Genomic DNA, 17,171 nt, shown 5'->3' on the forward strand with positions numbered 1-17,171 from the left:
GTTGACTGAGTGACATTCTGAAGGTGCAGAGAGGTGGGACCGAGGAGATTCTCCCCTCTGGAACAAAGCAGTCGTGATCAACTCGGCGGTTACATGGTCCCTGCGTGAGTTGTAAGGATGAGAGTAGTTTTCGTTGCAGCCCAAAATAGATGATTGCTATCATTGGGCCGTTCATTCTTAGGAGGTGTTGGGATGGCATTTTTCCTAGGCATCAACCGAGGTTCATGATGCCCTAACCTGTTTTTTGGATGCTCTACCACCTTACCTTCCCCTTCCCAGTCAGTCGATTGTATTTAGTGAGCGCTTACTTTATGTAGAGCACTTTACTCAGCCCTTGGGAGAGTACAATATAACAAGAAGCAGATGCATTCCCTATCCACAATGAGCTTACAGTCTAGAGGGGGAGACATACATTAATGTAAATAAATTACAGCTATGTAAGTGCAGTGGAGCTGGGGACTCATTTCTTCATTCATTCGATTGTATTGAGTGCTTCCTGTGTGCAAAGCATTGTACTAAGCCCTTGGGAGAGCACAATATAACAATAAACAGACACATGCCCTGCCCACGACGAGCTTACGATCTAGAGACGAGCTTATGGTCTAAAGATGAATAAAGGGAGCAAGTCAGGGCGACGCGGGAGGGAGGGGGAGAAGAAAGGAGGGCTTAGTCAGGGAAGGCCTCTCGGAGGAGATGGGCCTTCGATAAGGTTTTGAAGGGGGAGAGAGTAATTATCCCACCTTCAGTTACCATTGCCCAAAGGGAGTGTAGAACGGGGGAGGAGTGCAGAGTGCAGTGAGCTGGAGGAAGCAACAAGATAAAGTTGGATGAGGTAGGAGGTAGGGTGCGATGTAGCTCATCAGTACTCATTCCCGACACCTCCACTAGTCATCTTTGAAGGGGGCGGGCATGAGGAGGGGAGATTACACCATTAGCTCATCCTAATGGAGTTGGAAGGAGGAGATCAGAGACATAGCCCCTGCTGTTTCGCAAGTCGGAAGACCTAGAACTCACAGCCAGAGATGAACTAGTGAGTGGACAGGAGTTGGTCACCCGGGTCCTAGGTCATCCCTGTCCATGTTTTCACCTCTAATGTCCTCCTCGAGGGTGGGGACTGAACAGGGGAGCAGACTGTACAGCCAATCAAGAGTCTGGCGTTTCATTGGCCCCACTGCTCCGAGGAGGCCATGGATATGCCCAGTGGACTGGGAGCTCTCTCCTAGGCCTTTTGCTAGAAGCCTATGGAAATATGGGTGAGAGAGGGAAGATGATTATAGACAATGCATTGATTCTGTCCAGCACCTACAACTGCAGTTTGGGACACTGCCATCTTTGATATGAATAAGCATTCTGGAGGATTCGATCTTCCCAACTTGGAGCTATTCATCACACCGTCCAATAGAGCCCTGCCCCTGAAGTATGGTCAATGCTTAGTAAAATGTAAATCTCCAGATGTGAGCATACGGGGCCTACCTTATTGTACTAGAAGAGTCCCGAGAGGCTATTTTCCCTAACCAGCCCTAGTCCCCTCTAGATCCTAAATCTTTTATGTGAATACTTACCACTGTGGCCACTCTCTACCCCAACCTACTGATGATAATAGTAAAGAGAGTCATCCTTCAGTCCAAAGATGACATTTCTAATGAGGAAACTGCGTGGGTGAGCATAAGTGTCCTTACCAAAGGGACTGTCTTGCATCCTTGGCTCCTTGGGTGGCACACTGCCCAGGCACCAGTGGTTAAGAGGGGAAGGATATGCCCTACCACCAGCAGGATCTGTTTTGGAGTTGTTTTTGCAGTAGCGGTGAGGGTTCGCACTGATCCATCCACACTCTCTCTCCGCTAGTTTCCCTGTGCCCATCTGCAAGAACTGTGAGAGGGTCGGCAGGGAGAATGAACGCAGTCTGGGATCACAGAACGGAAAATCTCTAGGTCAGTATGGAGCAGGCATATGCAGGCAAGAGCGATGATTTCGGATAGCAACGCAGCACCACCACCTCGACACGTCTACTTGTGAGCAGGTTTTGAAGATCTGAACCCAGATCCTCTCCCAGATTACCGACTGTGTTCCATTGTACTCTCCCAAGCCCTTAGTACAGTGCTCTGCAGATGGTCAGTGCTCAGTAAATACGATTGCTTGATTGGATGATCCCAGCAATTCTCCGACTGCCGAAACCCCAGCACCTCTGTCAGCTCCCACTCAGGTAAGGAAAGCTCTCACTGAATCAAGGTACAACAGTTAATCGTATTTACTGAGTGCTGACTGTGTGCAGGGCACTCTACTAAGTGCTCACTGTGTGCAGAGCATTGTACTAAGCGCTCGGGAGGGTACGACAGAACAGAGTTGGTAAACCCTTTCCCTGCCCACACAGTCTAGTGGATGGAGATCTCGTTTCCATAAGCCGAACAGCATCTTTGAGCCCTGGAATAACTCCCAGTTAGCCTTTCTCCCTGGTAACGTAAACTTCTGCCCTCCCAAGCAGAAGCACTGTGGTCTAGTGGATAGAGCACGGGCCTGGGAGTCAGGAGGACCTGAGTTCTAATCCCCACACTGCCAGCACTCTGCTGTGCGACCTCGGGCAAATCGTTTAACTTCTCTGTGCCTCAGTTACCTCATTTGTAAAAAGAGATTTAAGACTGTGAGCCGTAGATGGGACAGGGACTGTGTCCGACCTGTCTTGCACTTGCCCTGGTGCTTAGTTCAGTGCCTGGCACACAGTAAGCGCTTAACAGAAACCAGAATTATTACTCTGATTAGCATGGGGTTTGACAGGATCGGGGCCGGGCGGGGGAAGGAGACACTAGGCACTCCGCTCCTCTACCGCTAATTTCCTCACGGTCCCTCGTTCACGCCTGTCCCGACCCCTGGTCCACGTCCTGCCACCAACCCGGAATGCCCTCCCTCCTCATATCCAAATGTGTGAAGCGTCCCATATTTTTATATTTTGTATTTTGATACCATTACCCTATTTACCTTCTTAATGAGGTGTACATCCCCTTGATTGTCTTGTTTTTGTTTTGTTCTCTTTTGCTCTGCTGTCCGTCTCCCCCTTTCAGACTGCGAGCCCATCATGGGGCAGGGACGGTCTCTGTTGCCCAGTTGTCCATTCCAAGCGCTTAGTCCAGTGCTCTGCACATAGTAAGCGCTCAATAAATACTATTGAATGAATATCCGCCAAACTCTCTTCCCCTCTTCAAAACCCTACTGAGAGCTCACCTCCTCCAGGAGGCCTTCCCAGGCTGAGCCCTCCCTTTCCCTCTGCTCCTCCTCCCCCTTCCCCTCCCTGCTGCACTTGTGCCTATTCGTATATATTATTGATTATTGATTATTATTCTATTTGGGGAAGCAGCATGGCTCAGTGGAAAGCGCCCGAGCTTGGGAGTCAGAGGTCATGGGTTTGAATCCCAACTCTGCCACTTGTCAGCTGTGTGACTGTGGGCAAGTCACTTCGCTTCTCTGGGCCTCAGTTCCCTCATCTGTAAAATGGGGATGGAAACTGGAGCCTCATGTGGGACAACCTGATGACCCTGTGTCTACCCCAGCGCTTAGAACAGTGCTCTGCACCTAGTAAGTGCTTAACAAATACCAACATTACTATTATTAGCGTCTCTGGGCCTCAGTTCCCTCATCTGTAAAATGGGGATGGAGACTGGGAGCCTCAGGTAGGACCACCTGATGACCCTGTGTCTCCCTCACTGCTTAGAACAGTGCTCTGCACCTAGTAAGCGCTTAACAAATACCAACATTACTATTATTAGCGTCTCTGGGCCTCAGTTCCCTCATCTGTAAAATGGGGATGGAGACTGGGAGCCTCAGGTGGGACCACCTGATGACCCTGTGTCTCCCCCAGCGCTTAGAAAAGTGCTCTGCACCTACTAAGCGCTTAACAAATACCAACATTATTATTATTATCATTATTATTATTAATCTTGATGGTATTGACGCCTGACTACTTGTTGTGCTTCGCTGCCTCCCCCGTTTAGACCGGGAGCCCGTTGTGGGACAAGGACGGCCCCTAGGTGCTGCCCAACGGTCCATCCCCAGCGCTTAGCGCAGCGCTCCGCACCCCGCAAGTGCCCCCTCCTCAGGACTGAATGAATGAATGAAGGCCCTCCACCTCCCTAAATACGATGAATGAATGAAGGCCCAAGAGGCGGGACTCTGGAAGCTGATTGGCTGAGGCCCGAGGTGACGTCAGCAGGCGCGCGCCGGTTAGGAGGCGCTGCGCGGTGACGTCATGAGCGGGCGACAGTTCGCGGCGGCGGCGGCGGCGTTGCCCGGGTAACGGCGGGCCTAGACGGCCCTGGGCCTTGCCTGCTGTCGTCGTCATGCAGTTGAAACACCTGAAGACCCTGCTGTGTCCTCAGGTGGGAAGGGGGGGGCGGTTGGGAGGACAAGGACCGGTCCGTCAAAGAACGAATTTTATCTTTTTTTTTTAATGGCATTTATAATATTTTAATGTCGTTCATAATAATCATGTTGGTAGTTGTTAAAAGCGCTTAGTAGGTGCAGAGCACTGTGCTAAGCGCTGGGGGAGATCCAGGGTCATCAGGTGGGCCCACGGGAGGCTCCCAGTCTTCATCCCCATTTGACAGATGAGGGAACTGAGGCCCAGAGAAGTGAAGTGACTGGTCCAAATGATAATAATAATGATGGCTTTTGTTAAGCGCTTAGTAGGTGCAGAGCACTTTTCTTAAGCGCTGGGGGGAGATCCAGGGTCATCAGGTGGGCCCACGGGAGGCTCCCAGTCTTCATCCCCATTTGACAGATGAGGTCACTGAGGCACAGAGCAGTTAAGAATAATAATGGTGGTATTGGTTAAGGGCTTATTATGTGCAGAGCACTGTTCTAAGTGCTGGGGGAGATCCAGGGTCATCAGGTGGGCCCACGGGAGGCTCCCAGTCTTCATCAGCGTGGCTCAGTGGAAAGAGCACGGGCTTTGGAGTCAGAGGTCATGGGTTCGAATCCCAGCTCGGCCACTTGTCGGCTGTGTGACTTTGGGCAAGTCACTTAACTTCTCGGTGCCTCAGTGACCTCATCTGTAAAATGGGGATGAAGACTGTGAGCCCCACGTGGGACAACCTGATTCCCCTGTGTCTACCCCAGCGCTTAGAACAGTGCTCGGCACATAGTAAGCGCTTAACAAATACCAACATTATTCATCCCCATTTGACAGATGAGGGAACTGAGGCCCAGAGAAGTGAAGTGACTGGTCCAAATAATAATAATAATGATGGCTTTTGTTAAGCGCTTACTATGTGCAGAGCACTGTTCTAAGCGCTGGGGGAGATCCAGGGTCATCAGGTTGTTCCCCGTGAGGCTCACAGTCTTCACCCCCATAATAATAATGTTGGTATTTGTTAAACACTTACTATGTTATGTGCAGAGCACTGTTCTAAGTGCTGGGGTAGATACAGGGTAATTATAATAATGTTGGTATTTGTTAAGCACTTACTACGTGCAGAGCACTGTTCTAAGCGCTGGGGGAGATCCAGGGTAATCAGGTTGTCCCATGTGAGGCTCACAGTTAATCCCCATTTTACAGGTGAGGTAACTGAGGCCCAGAGAAGCGACGTGACTTGCCCACAGTCACACAGTTGACAAGTGGCAGAGCCTGGATTCGAACCCATGAGCTCTGACTCCCTAGCCTGGGCTCTGTCCACTGAGCCATGCCGCTTCTCTAATTCATTCACGCAATAGTCTTTATTGAGCGCTTACTCTGTGCTGAGCATTGGACTAAGCGCTTGGAATGGGCAATTGGGCAACAGGTAATAATAATAATGTTGGTATTCGTTAAGCGCTTACTATGTGCAGAGCACTGTTCTAAGCTCTGGGGTAGATACAGGGTCATCAGGTTGTCCCCCGTGAGGCTCACAGTCTTAGTCCCCATTTTACAGATGAGGTAACTGAGGCACAGAGAAATGAAGTGACGACCGGCAGAGCCTGGATTCGAACCCATGACCTCTGACTCCCTAGCCCGGGCTCTTTCCACTGAGCCACGCTGCTTCCCTAACAAAAACGCGGCTGTTCAGAACGAGCTCGCAGTTTAGGGGAAAAGGGTCATAATCCAGGGGATTGTGTCTTTTCCCCAGGGTCTGAATTGCTCGGTAAGAGGAAACCCTGATTCCTGTCGAGATCATCCGAGGGGCAGTCATGAAGGAAAGGGCTGAGTGCCAGGGAAGGAAGGGACCGCGCAAGGGTTGTAAAGCCTATTTTCAGCAACACTAACCCTGATGGCGCTGCTGTGACGGCCTAGCGGCGTGGCTCAGTGGAAAGAGCCTGGGCTTGGGAGTCAGAGGACATGGGTTCAAATCCCGGCTCTGCCCCTGGTCAGCTGTGTGACTGTGGGCAAGTCAGTTCACTTCTCTGTGCCTCAGTTACCTCATCTGTAAAATGGGGATTAACTGTGAGCCTCACGTGGGACAACCTGATTACCCTGTATCTAACCTAGGACTTAGAACAGTGCTCTGCACATAGTAAGCGCTTAACAAATACCAACATTATTATTACTGACATGCCGTAGTGGGCTGATGCCCAGATTTTTTGTGGGTCTTCCTTCTCGGAGAAAAAAAAAATCAGGGGAAAGAAGGAACAGATGCAGTCGAGGCAATGGTTTACCTTAGTAAACTAAGCAGGCTGGAAGTTAGCACCGTCGGAAGATTCTGATGCCAATTTGAGGAAAACCCATGGCTTGTAGCCTGTGAGGGAGAGGACTGGGCAAGATCCGTGCCCTTTCTCCCTCCCGTTTAGACTTTGAGCCCCATGTAGGATAGGGATTGTGTCCAATCTGATTAGCTTGTATCCTCCCCAGCACTTAGAACAGTGCCTGACACATACTAAGTGCTTAACAAATGCCGTGATAACGATTATTACTATGCTTGGAAATGAGGCGTAGTGATGTGTGAACCTGTGAGAAACTTTGAAGAGCTGTACGTGACATATATGTACATGTGGTTCAGTTCTGGTTCCCTTCTCTTCTCCATCTACACCCCTTCCTTGGAGAACTCATCCGCTCACACGGCTTCAACTACCACCTCTATGCAGATGATTCCCAAATGTACATCTCCTGCCCTGCTCTCTCTCCCTCTCTGCAGTCTCACATTTCCTCCTGCTTTTTAAGATATCTCTCTACTTGGATGTCCCGCCGTCACCTCAAACTTAAAACAGAACTCCTTAACTTTGCACCCAAACCCTGTCCTCCCCCTGACTTTCCAATCACATAGACAGCACCGCCGTCTTTCACGTCTCACAAGCCTGTAAGCTTGGTGCTATCCTCGACTCCTCTCTCTCTCATTCAACCCACATATTCAATTTATCACTAAATCCTGTCAGTTCAACCTTCACGACGTCGTTACAATCTATCCTTTCCTCTCCATCCCAACGGCTACCACGTTAATCCAAGCATTTACCCACTTTGATTACTGTATCAGCCTCCTTGCTGACCTCCCTGCCTCCTGGGTCTCCCCTCTCCAGTCCCTACTTCACTCTGCTGCCCGGTTCATTTTTCTCCAAAATCATTTAATCCATGTTTCCCTACTCCTCAAGAACCTCCAGTGGTTGCCCATCCACCTCCACATCGCACAGAAACTCCTTACCAGTGGCTTTAAAGCTTTCAGTCACCTTGCCCTATCCTACCTCACCTCACTGCTCTCCTACTTAGAATCCAGCCTGCACATTTCACTCCTCTAATGCCACCCTACTCACCAGTACCTCGATCCCATCTACCTCGCCTGACCTCTCACCTACGTCCTGCCTCTGGCCTGGAACGCCCTCCCTTGTCTAATCCGACAGACAATCACCCTTCCCACCTTCAAAGGCTTACTGAAGGCATATTTCCTCCTAGAGGCCTTCCCTGACTAAGCCCTCCTTTCCTCATCTCCTACTCCCTCTTGAGTCGCCCTGATTTGCTCCCTTTATTAAACACCCTGCCCCTAGCCCCACAACACTTAGGTACATATCCGTAACTTATTTATTTATATTAATGCCAGTCTCCCGCTCTAGACTGTAAACTCACTGTGAGCAAGGAATATGTCTGTTGTTGTTTGTACTCTCTTAGCGCTTAGTACAGAAACCATAAAAAAGCCAGCGCCGTGAGCTTATCCCTCCCTTGTCTGCAGGATGGGGCTGCAAAGGTGACGTGCATGGCCTGGTCCCAGAACAATGCCAAGTTTGCTGTTTGCACAGTGGACCGGGTGGTCCTTCTGTATGATGAACATGGAGAGAGAAGAGACAAGTTCTCCACCAAACCAGCCGACATGAAGGTGAGGCTGAGCCCTGTCTTAACCCCTGAGGCAACGAGAGACTGACTGCCCCAGCCCTGGGACGAGAGTTGGATTTGTCCCCCCATATGCCTTTCCTACCCCATCATATGCCCCTGATCCAGTATAGCCACATTTTTCTTTCCTTCGCTTCTCCCCTAAACCCAGCCAGGCTAATTCCTTCTAATATCTTCCTCTCTTAGTACGGCAGGAAGAGTTACATGGTGAAGGGAATGGCTTTTTCTCCGGATTCCATTAAGATTGCCGTTGGACAGACTGACAACATCATCTACGTGTACAAGATTGGGGAAGATTGGTAAGGCTGAGGTGGTGAAATGGGGCAATGGCAGGTTTTGTGGGGTCAGAGACACAAAGGGAGGATGGACAGACCAGAGTGGGATGGGGGGAGACTGTCACCGGAGGGAACCAGCTGACCCAGAGAGGAGCAGGACCGAGGAGCTTGGCGGGGAGGATGCCACCAGGGTCAGAATCGGGCTGTTTTAAGGGAGGGGTGCAGTAAATAGAGACATCACTGCTTAAGAGGCGAAGGTTTGCCCAAGTCAACTCTGATGCTTCGCACAGGCTCTCCCTGTCTTCCCCTGGAGAAATTTTTTTTAGCCTCTGGAGAAACTGAGCATCAGTAAGCAAGCGTTCTATCACTGCCCTCTCACGGTTGCCATATAGGTGCCACATTGCAAGCATTATCACCTCATTTGGGTCTCGTCTTGGTCTCCACCGACACTCCCACATGGGCATCTTGGCGCCTCTCCGTGGACTGCATGGCTGGAAAGACCAGTGGGCCCGAGGAGGTGGTTAGACGATGCCGTCCCCATTGACCCTCAGACAGTGTTGGGACTTCAGCCCAGGGCACTGGTCCTCACGTGGTTCCTCTCCTTTTCCGGCAGGGGTGACAAGAAAGCCATCTGCAACAAGTTCGTCCAGACGGTAAAGCTCGGGATTCCTCTGGGAGGGGTGGGCGGGGCTCAGAAGAGTCACCACCCCAAGAATCGCTCCGACCGACCTGCTGTTCACCCTGCTCCCGGGGTTGCGCCTTCCTCGGCCACCTGACTGGGTGCCAGCCATCGTGTGCCAGTGGAGTCCAGGCCCTTGCCGAATGCCTGGGCATTCCCGTAGTCCCTCCGCCCCAGGTCGGGCAGAGAATCCAGTGTCTCGAGTCTTCCATCCCTGCTCCTCACCCCCAACAATACTATCCCTCAGCTGGGAGGTGGGGAATGGTTTTAGGGTATACTTGGAGGAAGATGGCAAATGCCGGGGGAGGAAGCGTGGGACTCTCTGCTCCCACCAATGCCACCCTCATCATTGGCATGCCCAACTGTGCTGGCATAGAAAACCATTCAGGGCTGGGCAGGGGAGGGTAAGGTTTATACCATAGGATGTAAAAATGCCCTGTGTTTGCCTAATGGACCAACGTAGTGAGTGGTTTTCCCCCACCCTCCCTCCCCTTTCTCTCTCCCTCAGAGTGCTGTCACTTGTTTGCTATGGCCAGCAGAGCACATCATTGTCTTTGGATTGGCTGAGGGGAAGGTAGGGAAAGAGAACCAGAGGGGAGCTGATGTTGGTGGGTTGTTGTTTTTTTTTTAAATGGTATTTGTTAAGCGCTTACTATGTGCCAGGCACTGTACTGGGGTAGATACGAGTTAGGTTGGACACAGTCCAGCTCACAGTCTTAATCCCCATTTTACATTTGAGGACATTGAGGCACAGAGAAGTGAGGTAGCTTTCCCAAGGTCACATAGCACGCTGGCAGTAGAACACAGGTCCTGATTATTTCCAGGCCTGTGCCCTATCCAGTAGACCATGCTGCTGGTTTTTGCCCTTCCTGTCCTATAGGACCGGAAGGCAGCAGAATTAGGAGGTGGGTGAGGGTGGGCATCCTCCCTTCTCTGGACTGGAGAAGATGCAGGACCTAATTTCTGGCTCTAGCTCATTTCATGGCTGGAATGGGCAGTGGGGGACCCAACTTAGCCTGACCTGTCTACATTCCACCCTTCAGGTCCGTTTAGCGAATATAAAAACCAACAAGTCATCCACCATCTATGGGACCGATTCATATGTAGTGTCGCTGACGTCAAAGTGAGTAAGAAAGAGTCCGGTCCGATGGGCATGGGGGGTCTGAAGTGAAGTGGGCTCACAAGCTCTGGCAAAATTTGGGCATTAGGAGCCTGGAGCCTAGGGGTGAGTACAGGGAGGAGCCACAAATGGGGAGCAAGGTGGGTCTGGAGGAAGAAAGGGGTTTTTCTTTGGGGGAATTCAAATGATTTTGGACTCTGCCTCATGTTTTCTCTCTCCTCCTCTCACTCCCTAGCATCTCTGGGAAAGGCATTCTCTCCGGCCATGCCGACGGCACCATTGTGCGCTACTTCTTCGATGACGAAGGTTCCGGAGAATCGCAGGTGGGGAAGAGGGGAGCTCAGTCGGTGGGACCGAGATGGGGTTGTGAGGTCCAGGAGCACAGAGGGCTTGGACCTTTGATTTTTTGGAGTGGGAAGTCTGGATGGTGGAGGGGGAGCAAAGGGAATTGTGGAAGCCAGAAGTTTGGATTTCACAGATGTATTCTGTTACCCAAGATTTGAGATCAGGGGTGAGGACTCTCTGTGAAAGCAGTCCATCGTATTTATTGAGTTTATACTGTGTGCAGAGCACTGTACTAAGCGCTTGAGAGGGTTACAGTATAACAGACACAGTCCCTGCCCGCAACGAGCTTACAGACTAGAAGGGGAAGCAGACATTAATATGAATAAATAAATTACAGAGAGCGTAGTGGATAACGGGTGAGGGGGAGAGAAAGGAGAGAGGGGAAGAGAAAGGAGAGAGAGAGAGAGAGAGTGTGAGTATAAGGACAAGTATAGTCTACATGAGTAGGGTCTGCCTGGGAGTCTTAATCAATATGAATGTGTGGGCGGTTCGGGGGTGAGACAGTATAAGTGTGTGGGAGCCGTTGGGCAGACTCATTGTGAGCAGCAAGCCAAGTGCCCAGGCCAGGGCAGATTCGCCGTGACAGCTCCTCGGAACCACCCATCCCTGTTTGCAGGGGAAGCTGGTCAGCCATCCGTGCCCTCCCTACGCCCTAGCCTGGGCGTCCAACAGCATCGTGGCGGCGGGCTGCGATCGACGAATTGTGGCCTACGGAAAGGAAGGTCATGTCCTGCAAACCTTCGACTACAGTCGTGACCCCCAGGAGCGGGAATTCACCACAGCCGTGGCCAGTCCCGGAGGCCAGTCTGTGGTGCTGGGCAGCTACGACAGGTGAGACGGACCCAAATCTTGGAGCCTCTTCCATACTTCCCTCCCTTCCCTCCTCTTCCTCCTCCTCCTCCTCCTCCTTTGATCTCCTTATCTTCATACTGTTTCACTCCTTACCTCTTCCTGTCTTCTACCTCTCCCGCCCCATTCCTTTCCTTCTCTTGTTCTCTCTGGCCTATTTAATCCTCACTCTACTATCTTCTGCTTCTCCCCTGCCCCAATTCCATGTCCTCCCGGTGCCGGTCCCCGCCACCTCCCGGTCTCTCCGCTGAACCCTGCTCTCTCTTTCCCTTTCAGCACTCAGTTTCACCCTGGCCTCATCCCCACCTTTCCATCAACACTTTCCTTTGTCCTCCCTCCCCGCACCTCTCCACTCGATCCGCTGCCCGCTTTGCAGCCACGTCCTGTCTGTTCCCAACCCCCAGGCTCCGGGTCCTGAACTGGAGCCCTCGCCGCAGTGCCTGGGAAGAAGCGAAACCCAAGGAGATCGCCAACCTGTACACGGTCACGGCCCTAGCCTGGAAGCGTGACGGATCTCGGCTCTGCGCGGTGCGTTTCCGCGGATGTTCCCCCAAAGGGACACGTTCCCTCCCTCCCCGGGACCGTGCCGAGGCTGGTGGCGGAGAGCCAAGAGGCGTTCAGTCATTTTGAGAAGCAGCGTGGCCTGGTGGATAAAACAGATCTGGGAGCTAGAGGACCTGAGTTCTAATCCCAGCTCCTCCACTTTCCTGCTGGGTGACCTGGGGGAAGTCACTTAACATCCCTGTGCCTGATTTCCTCAACTGCAAATGGGGATTCAGTATCTGTTCTCTCTCCTACTTAGACTGTGAGCCCCATGTGGGACCTGATCATTCTCATATCTACCCCAGTTCTTATTACAGTGTTTGGTGCATAGTATTCATTCAGTAGTAAGCGCTTAACAAATGCTACAGTTATTATTCGCAGGCTGGGGGTGAGGTGGGAAGGACACAGATTGTGGTCGGGCATGGCACGCCTCTCTCCTTACCCCTGCCACCCAGCAGCTTTGGGAGAAAGTTATGTTGGGCAGGGAAATGGTTTGAGTTGGGCAAGGAGTGCAGGCTGTAGCCATCACTGACATTTCCTTCACCTCCCATCACTGATTCCCGCCTGGGGCCTGAGGCAGCCAAGAAGAGGGCGGCGTAAGTCACTGGTGCTGCCAGCCTACTTCCTCTGCTCCCCATCTCCACACCCCAGTTGCACTAGAGGCGTGGGGGTATTGCCCCTTCTTCCTTCAGGACACATGGGTCCCAGAGGGCACAATAAATAATAATAATCATGGTATGTATTAAGCACTAACTACGTGCCAGGGACTGTACTAAACACTGGGGTGGATACAGCAAATTAGATTGGACATAGTCTCTGTCCCATGTGGGGCCCACGGCCTCCATCCCCATTTTACAGATGAGGTAACTGAGGCACAGAGAAACGAAGTGACTTATCCAAGGTCAGACAGCAGAGAAGCGGAGGAGCCGGGATTAGAACCCATGACCTGACTCCCAGGCCCGTGCTCTACCGCCAGCTTTTCCTCTTCCCTTTTGGGGGCTATTGAGGGCTACCTAAAGTGGGCAGAAGTGGAAAAAAAATTTGAGACTCCCCAAGGAGGGTAAGTGGAGAGGCCTGATATAGAAGCAGGGAGACTCGTGCAGGGCTGGTGCTCCCCTGCCCTTCCTGGAACCCTCCCAACCTTTTCAAACTCTGTTTGCCCCTTTTCCTTCAGTGCTCCCGCAAGCTCCTCCTTCTCCCTTCCCTCTTCCCATAGCAGCAGCTCTCCCCCCCAGATCCCCACCCTGCTCTTCCCTCTACCCCTAGTGCTTCCATCCCACCTTCCCCTTCAGCGCTACCATCTCTTCCCCACAGGGCACGTTGTGCGGAGGGGTCGAACAGTTTGACTGCTGCCTCCGAAGGAGCATTTACAAGAACAAATTTGAAATGACATATGTGGGGCCCAGTCAGGTAAGCGGAAGACTGCCTGCTCCACCCTTACCGCGGGCCGCTCGGCCCTGTGACTCTTCCCCGGCTCCCTGCACCACGTCCCCTCACCGGTCCTTGTGCTGACCTTCACCGCGGGCCTCCTGCCAGGACTGCAGTGAGAGAGAGAGAGAGACAGATACAGAGGGAGGGAGAAGAGCCGGGACTTTCTAACTGTGCTATTTCTACCTAAGTGGCGTGAGCAGGTCTGCCCCAGTCCTGCTCAATCCTGCCTGGTTTAAAAGTCCATTAGTCGGGGCAGGGGACGGAAGGATAAGCCAATACAATTGCAGTTAGTTGCACTAATTAATTGATTTTACCTGTCTGCTAAAGTGCTATTGATCTTCTTAGGCAAATTGTAGTATCCATCAACGCACACAGACACATAGACGCACAAATGCCCGCGCACTTGAATTCTGATGGAAAAGTCCTGACCCTTTTGACAAGATTGCATCTCGAGCCACCTCCCCACCCCTCCCCGGGCTGACTGCTCACCATCCCAGTCATTCATTCACTCGATCATATTTATTGAGCGCTTACTGTGTGCAGAGCACGGTACTAAGCACTCGGGAGAGGGCAATACAACAACAAACAGGCATATTCCCTGCCCACAATGAGCTTATAGTCTCCTCGCTCTGCTTTCAGTGCATCAAGCCATCCCCCGTTCCCTCCGGCGGGTAATGTGGGCGATTCAGGGACCCTTGAGGGAGTTCTACTGTCCCAGCGGGAAGGGGAGTCACGGGGCTCTGCTTTCTCCACGCTCAGGTGATTGTGAAGAATCTATCAACAGGCACTCGTGTGGTGCTCAAGTCCCACTACGGCTATGAGGTGGAAGAGGTGAAGATTCTGGGCCAGGAGCGTTATTTGGTGGCCCATACCTCGGACACACTGCTGCTGGGAGATCTGAGCTCCAACCGGCTCAGCGAGGTGAGGGCCTCGGCGGAGGCAATTTAAACTTTTTTGTGTGTGTGTGTGGGATTTGTTAAGCGCTTACTATGTGCCAGGCACTGTTCTAAGGGCTGGGGTAGATACAGAGTAATCAGATTGGACCCAGTCCATGTCCCACACGGGGCTCACAGTCATAATTCCCATTTTATTGATGAGGGAACAGAGGCACAGAGAAGTGAAGTGACTCGCCCAAGGTCACGCAGCAGACAAGTGGAGGAGCCAGGATCAGGTCCTTACGAGTCCCAGGCCTGTGTTCTATCCACTAGGCCATGCTGCGTCTCTAACTTCCCGCAGGCACCTTGGAATGCTGAATTTATGGGGAACTGAGGGACTGGGGAGCCGTGGCGATGTAGGCGTGGGGAACGCCGGCAAACAGTTCTGCTTCTAGGAGACCTGGCTCCAACCAGGGCAGCGGTAGAGGCCCCAGGAAGTCAGGGTACGCCTCAAAATCTTCTTGGACAAGCTGCTAAGAAGAGGTTCTCAGCTTGGGAACTGTGTGTGTGTGTGTGTGTATGTGTTTACACCCTATGGCGTGAGTGTTCTCATGCCTTGAGACGGTGGCATAGATTTACTGTTTTTACCTCTCCTGTTCAGTGTCTGGCCTCTCAAATCCCTGGTCCGTCTTTCCCCTCATGTCCCGCTGCCCTCGGCCGCCTGCCCACCTCCTCGTTACTCCTTTCTCACCCACTGCAGGTGGCCTGGAAGGGTTCTGGCGGAAACGAGAAGTATTTCTTTGAAAATGAGAATGTGAGTAGCGGCGGGCGTTCGGAGAGCCTGGCTCGGTTCAGCTTGGTTTGGCTCTCCCGCGGTGGCTCCAACCGCTCCTCTGTCTCCTGCCCCTGAGCCAAGATGAAACAAGCCAGGAGGTCACGGGGCGGGGGAAACAGTGTGAAACCCTCATCCTTGGGCCAAACTGTGGCCCAGCCTCTCCCCTCTCTCCTAGGTCTGCATGATCTTCAATGCAGGAGAGTTGACCCTCGTGGAGTACGGGAGCAATGATATCCTGGGCTCCGTGCGCACCGAATTCATGAATCCCCACCTCATTAGGTGAGACTCCGGCTCCTGACCCTTGCCCTCACATCCCTCAAAACCGGGCAGTCCCTCTCCCCAGCTTCCGACTCACCCCCAGAGCCAGTTTCTTCCGCCTTAATCGTCATGGTGCCGGTTGGCAGAGCCGCCGGCAGAAAGGTGTAGTGCTGCATCATCAGAGGAGACTCCCTTTTCTCATTCTTATTTTATTAGATGAAACTGAGAGCCTGACCTGTCCCGTTCCTGAGGCCCAAATAGAGACTGGCCACCATCCAGGGGCCCTGTGGCTTCTTCCTGCCCCTCGGCCCCTGTCCGTTCCCCAATTAGTTCATTCAGTCATATTTATTGAGTGCTTACTCTGTGCAGATCACTGTACTAAACGCTTGGAAAGTACAATTCAGCAACAAACAGAGACAATCCCTGCCCACAGCGGGCTCACAGTCTAGAAGGGGGGAGACAGCCATCAAAACAAGTCAAAAGGCATCAGTTCTTGCACCCCAAGTCACCTCAAGCCACCAACCATCCCCAGCATTATTTGTACCCACCCTCAGCAGTTCTGTGTATACGTTTGTTCAGTCGGAAATGCAGTCGCTTTCTTGACCTGTTCTATTTGTAATTTTTTTTCATCTCTGTCTCCCCTATTGTAGCGTAAGCTCCTTGAGGGTAGGGAATGCATCACTTCTCTGATTTGTACTTTTCAAGTACTATGTACCGCACATCCCTCCCAGCAGATGGTCAATAAATTATTTTCCTATCCCTTCTTCCTCCTCTCTCCGCATCTCTCCCCATCTCCCGCCCCAACCCCCTCTACTCGGCAGTGTCCGTATCAATGAACGACGGCAGCGGGGGATGGAAGAAAGTAAGAAGTTGGCTTACCTTATTGACGTCAAGACCATTGCTGCAGGTGAGAACCTTCCCATTCTTAGTCATTGCCCCGCTGACCATAAGCTCCTGGTGGGCAGGGATCATGTACCCTGTTATCACTGTACTTTCCCAAGCGCTTCCCCGAACGTGACGTCAACGTCGGTCTCTTATTCTTCTCAGCGGCTTTCAGTGAGCCGGCGTGACATTTCCGAAGGCCGGCATATTTATGCTGGATGTTTGCTGGGATGCCCCAGCTCCTGGAGGCGGGCATCGTTCTGGCCCTCAAACCTCCCTGACCAGCCCCCTCCCCCATCCCCATTCCACAGTGGATCTGATTGGCGGCTACAACATCGGGACCATCAGCCACGACAGCCGTGTGGACTGGTTGGAGCTCAACGAAACTGGACACAAGCTGCTCTTCAGAGACCGGAAACTGCGAGTGAGAGGATCTCTGGTTTTTCTCTTGTGTCTGTGCTTTCCAGTCTGTGCCCCGAGGACTTCCCTTCCCCCCCGAACCCTGGGCCCTTACGCCTAGTCAACCAGTGCTCTCCTTTCTTATCTGCCGATCCCCCTGGGTCTCCCTCACATCGGTATCACCTAGAGAGACCCTCCAGCACAATTTCTTCTCACTGCCTTTACAAGCTCCATCACTGTTTCCGTGCCTTCTCCACACACCCCTGACCCCGATCCCTCATTGGCATCCCCAAGAGCTAGACACACAGCTCTCAGCTGATTTTGTCCCCCCTTGGCAAGCCATAGTAATTATGGTATTTGTTAAGCACTTACTAAATGTCAGGCAGTGTTATAAGCGCTGGGGTA

At 52.1% G+C, this 17,171-nt stretch overlaps 1 protein-coding gene across 1 annotated transcript in view; it reads left to right on the plus strand.

Moving 5' to 3' along the window:
* Window positions 1-4,266: 4,266 nt before the first annotated feature.
* Window positions 4,267-17,171, plus strand: part of IFT172 (intraflagellar transport 172) — a 38,314-nt gene continuing 25,409 nt past the window's right edge. The window contains exons 1-15 of the mRNA XM_029071485.2: window positions 4,267-4,367; window positions 8,118-8,261; window positions 8,462-8,574; window positions 9,164-9,203; window positions 9,738-9,803; window positions 10,273-10,352; window positions 10,585-10,672; window positions 11,311-11,525; window positions 11,948-12,071; window positions 13,401-13,496; window positions 14,277-14,438; window positions 15,153-15,206; window positions 15,403-15,506; window positions 16,307-16,392; window positions 16,679-16,791. Coding sequence (XP_028927318.1) covers window positions 4,329-4,367; window positions 8,118-8,261; window positions 8,462-8,574; window positions 9,164-9,203; window positions 9,738-9,803; window positions 10,273-10,352; window positions 10,585-10,672; window positions 11,311-11,525; window positions 11,948-12,071; window positions 13,401-13,496; window positions 14,277-14,438; window positions 15,153-15,206; window positions 15,403-15,506; window positions 16,307-16,392; window positions 16,679-16,791 — 1,524 coding nt within the window. The 5' untranslated portion in view covers window positions 4,267-4,328. The remainder of the gene's footprint in view (window positions 4,368-8,117; window positions 8,262-8,461; window positions 8,575-9,163; window positions 9,204-9,737; window positions 9,804-10,272; window positions 10,353-10,584; window positions 10,673-11,310; window positions 11,526-11,947; window positions 12,072-13,400; window positions 13,497-14,276; window positions 14,439-15,152; window positions 15,207-15,402; window positions 15,507-16,306; window positions 16,393-16,678; window positions 16,792-17,171) is intronic.

The sequence above is a fragment of the Ornithorhynchus anatinus genome, chromosome 9 (genome assembly GCF_004115215.2).
Source record: "Ornithorhynchus anatinus isolate Pmale09 chromosome 9, mOrnAna1.pri.v4, whole genome shotgun sequence".
Taxonomy (NCBI): Eukaryota; Metazoa; Chordata; class Mammalia; order Monotremata; family Ornithorhynchidae; genus Ornithorhynchus; species Ornithorhynchus anatinus.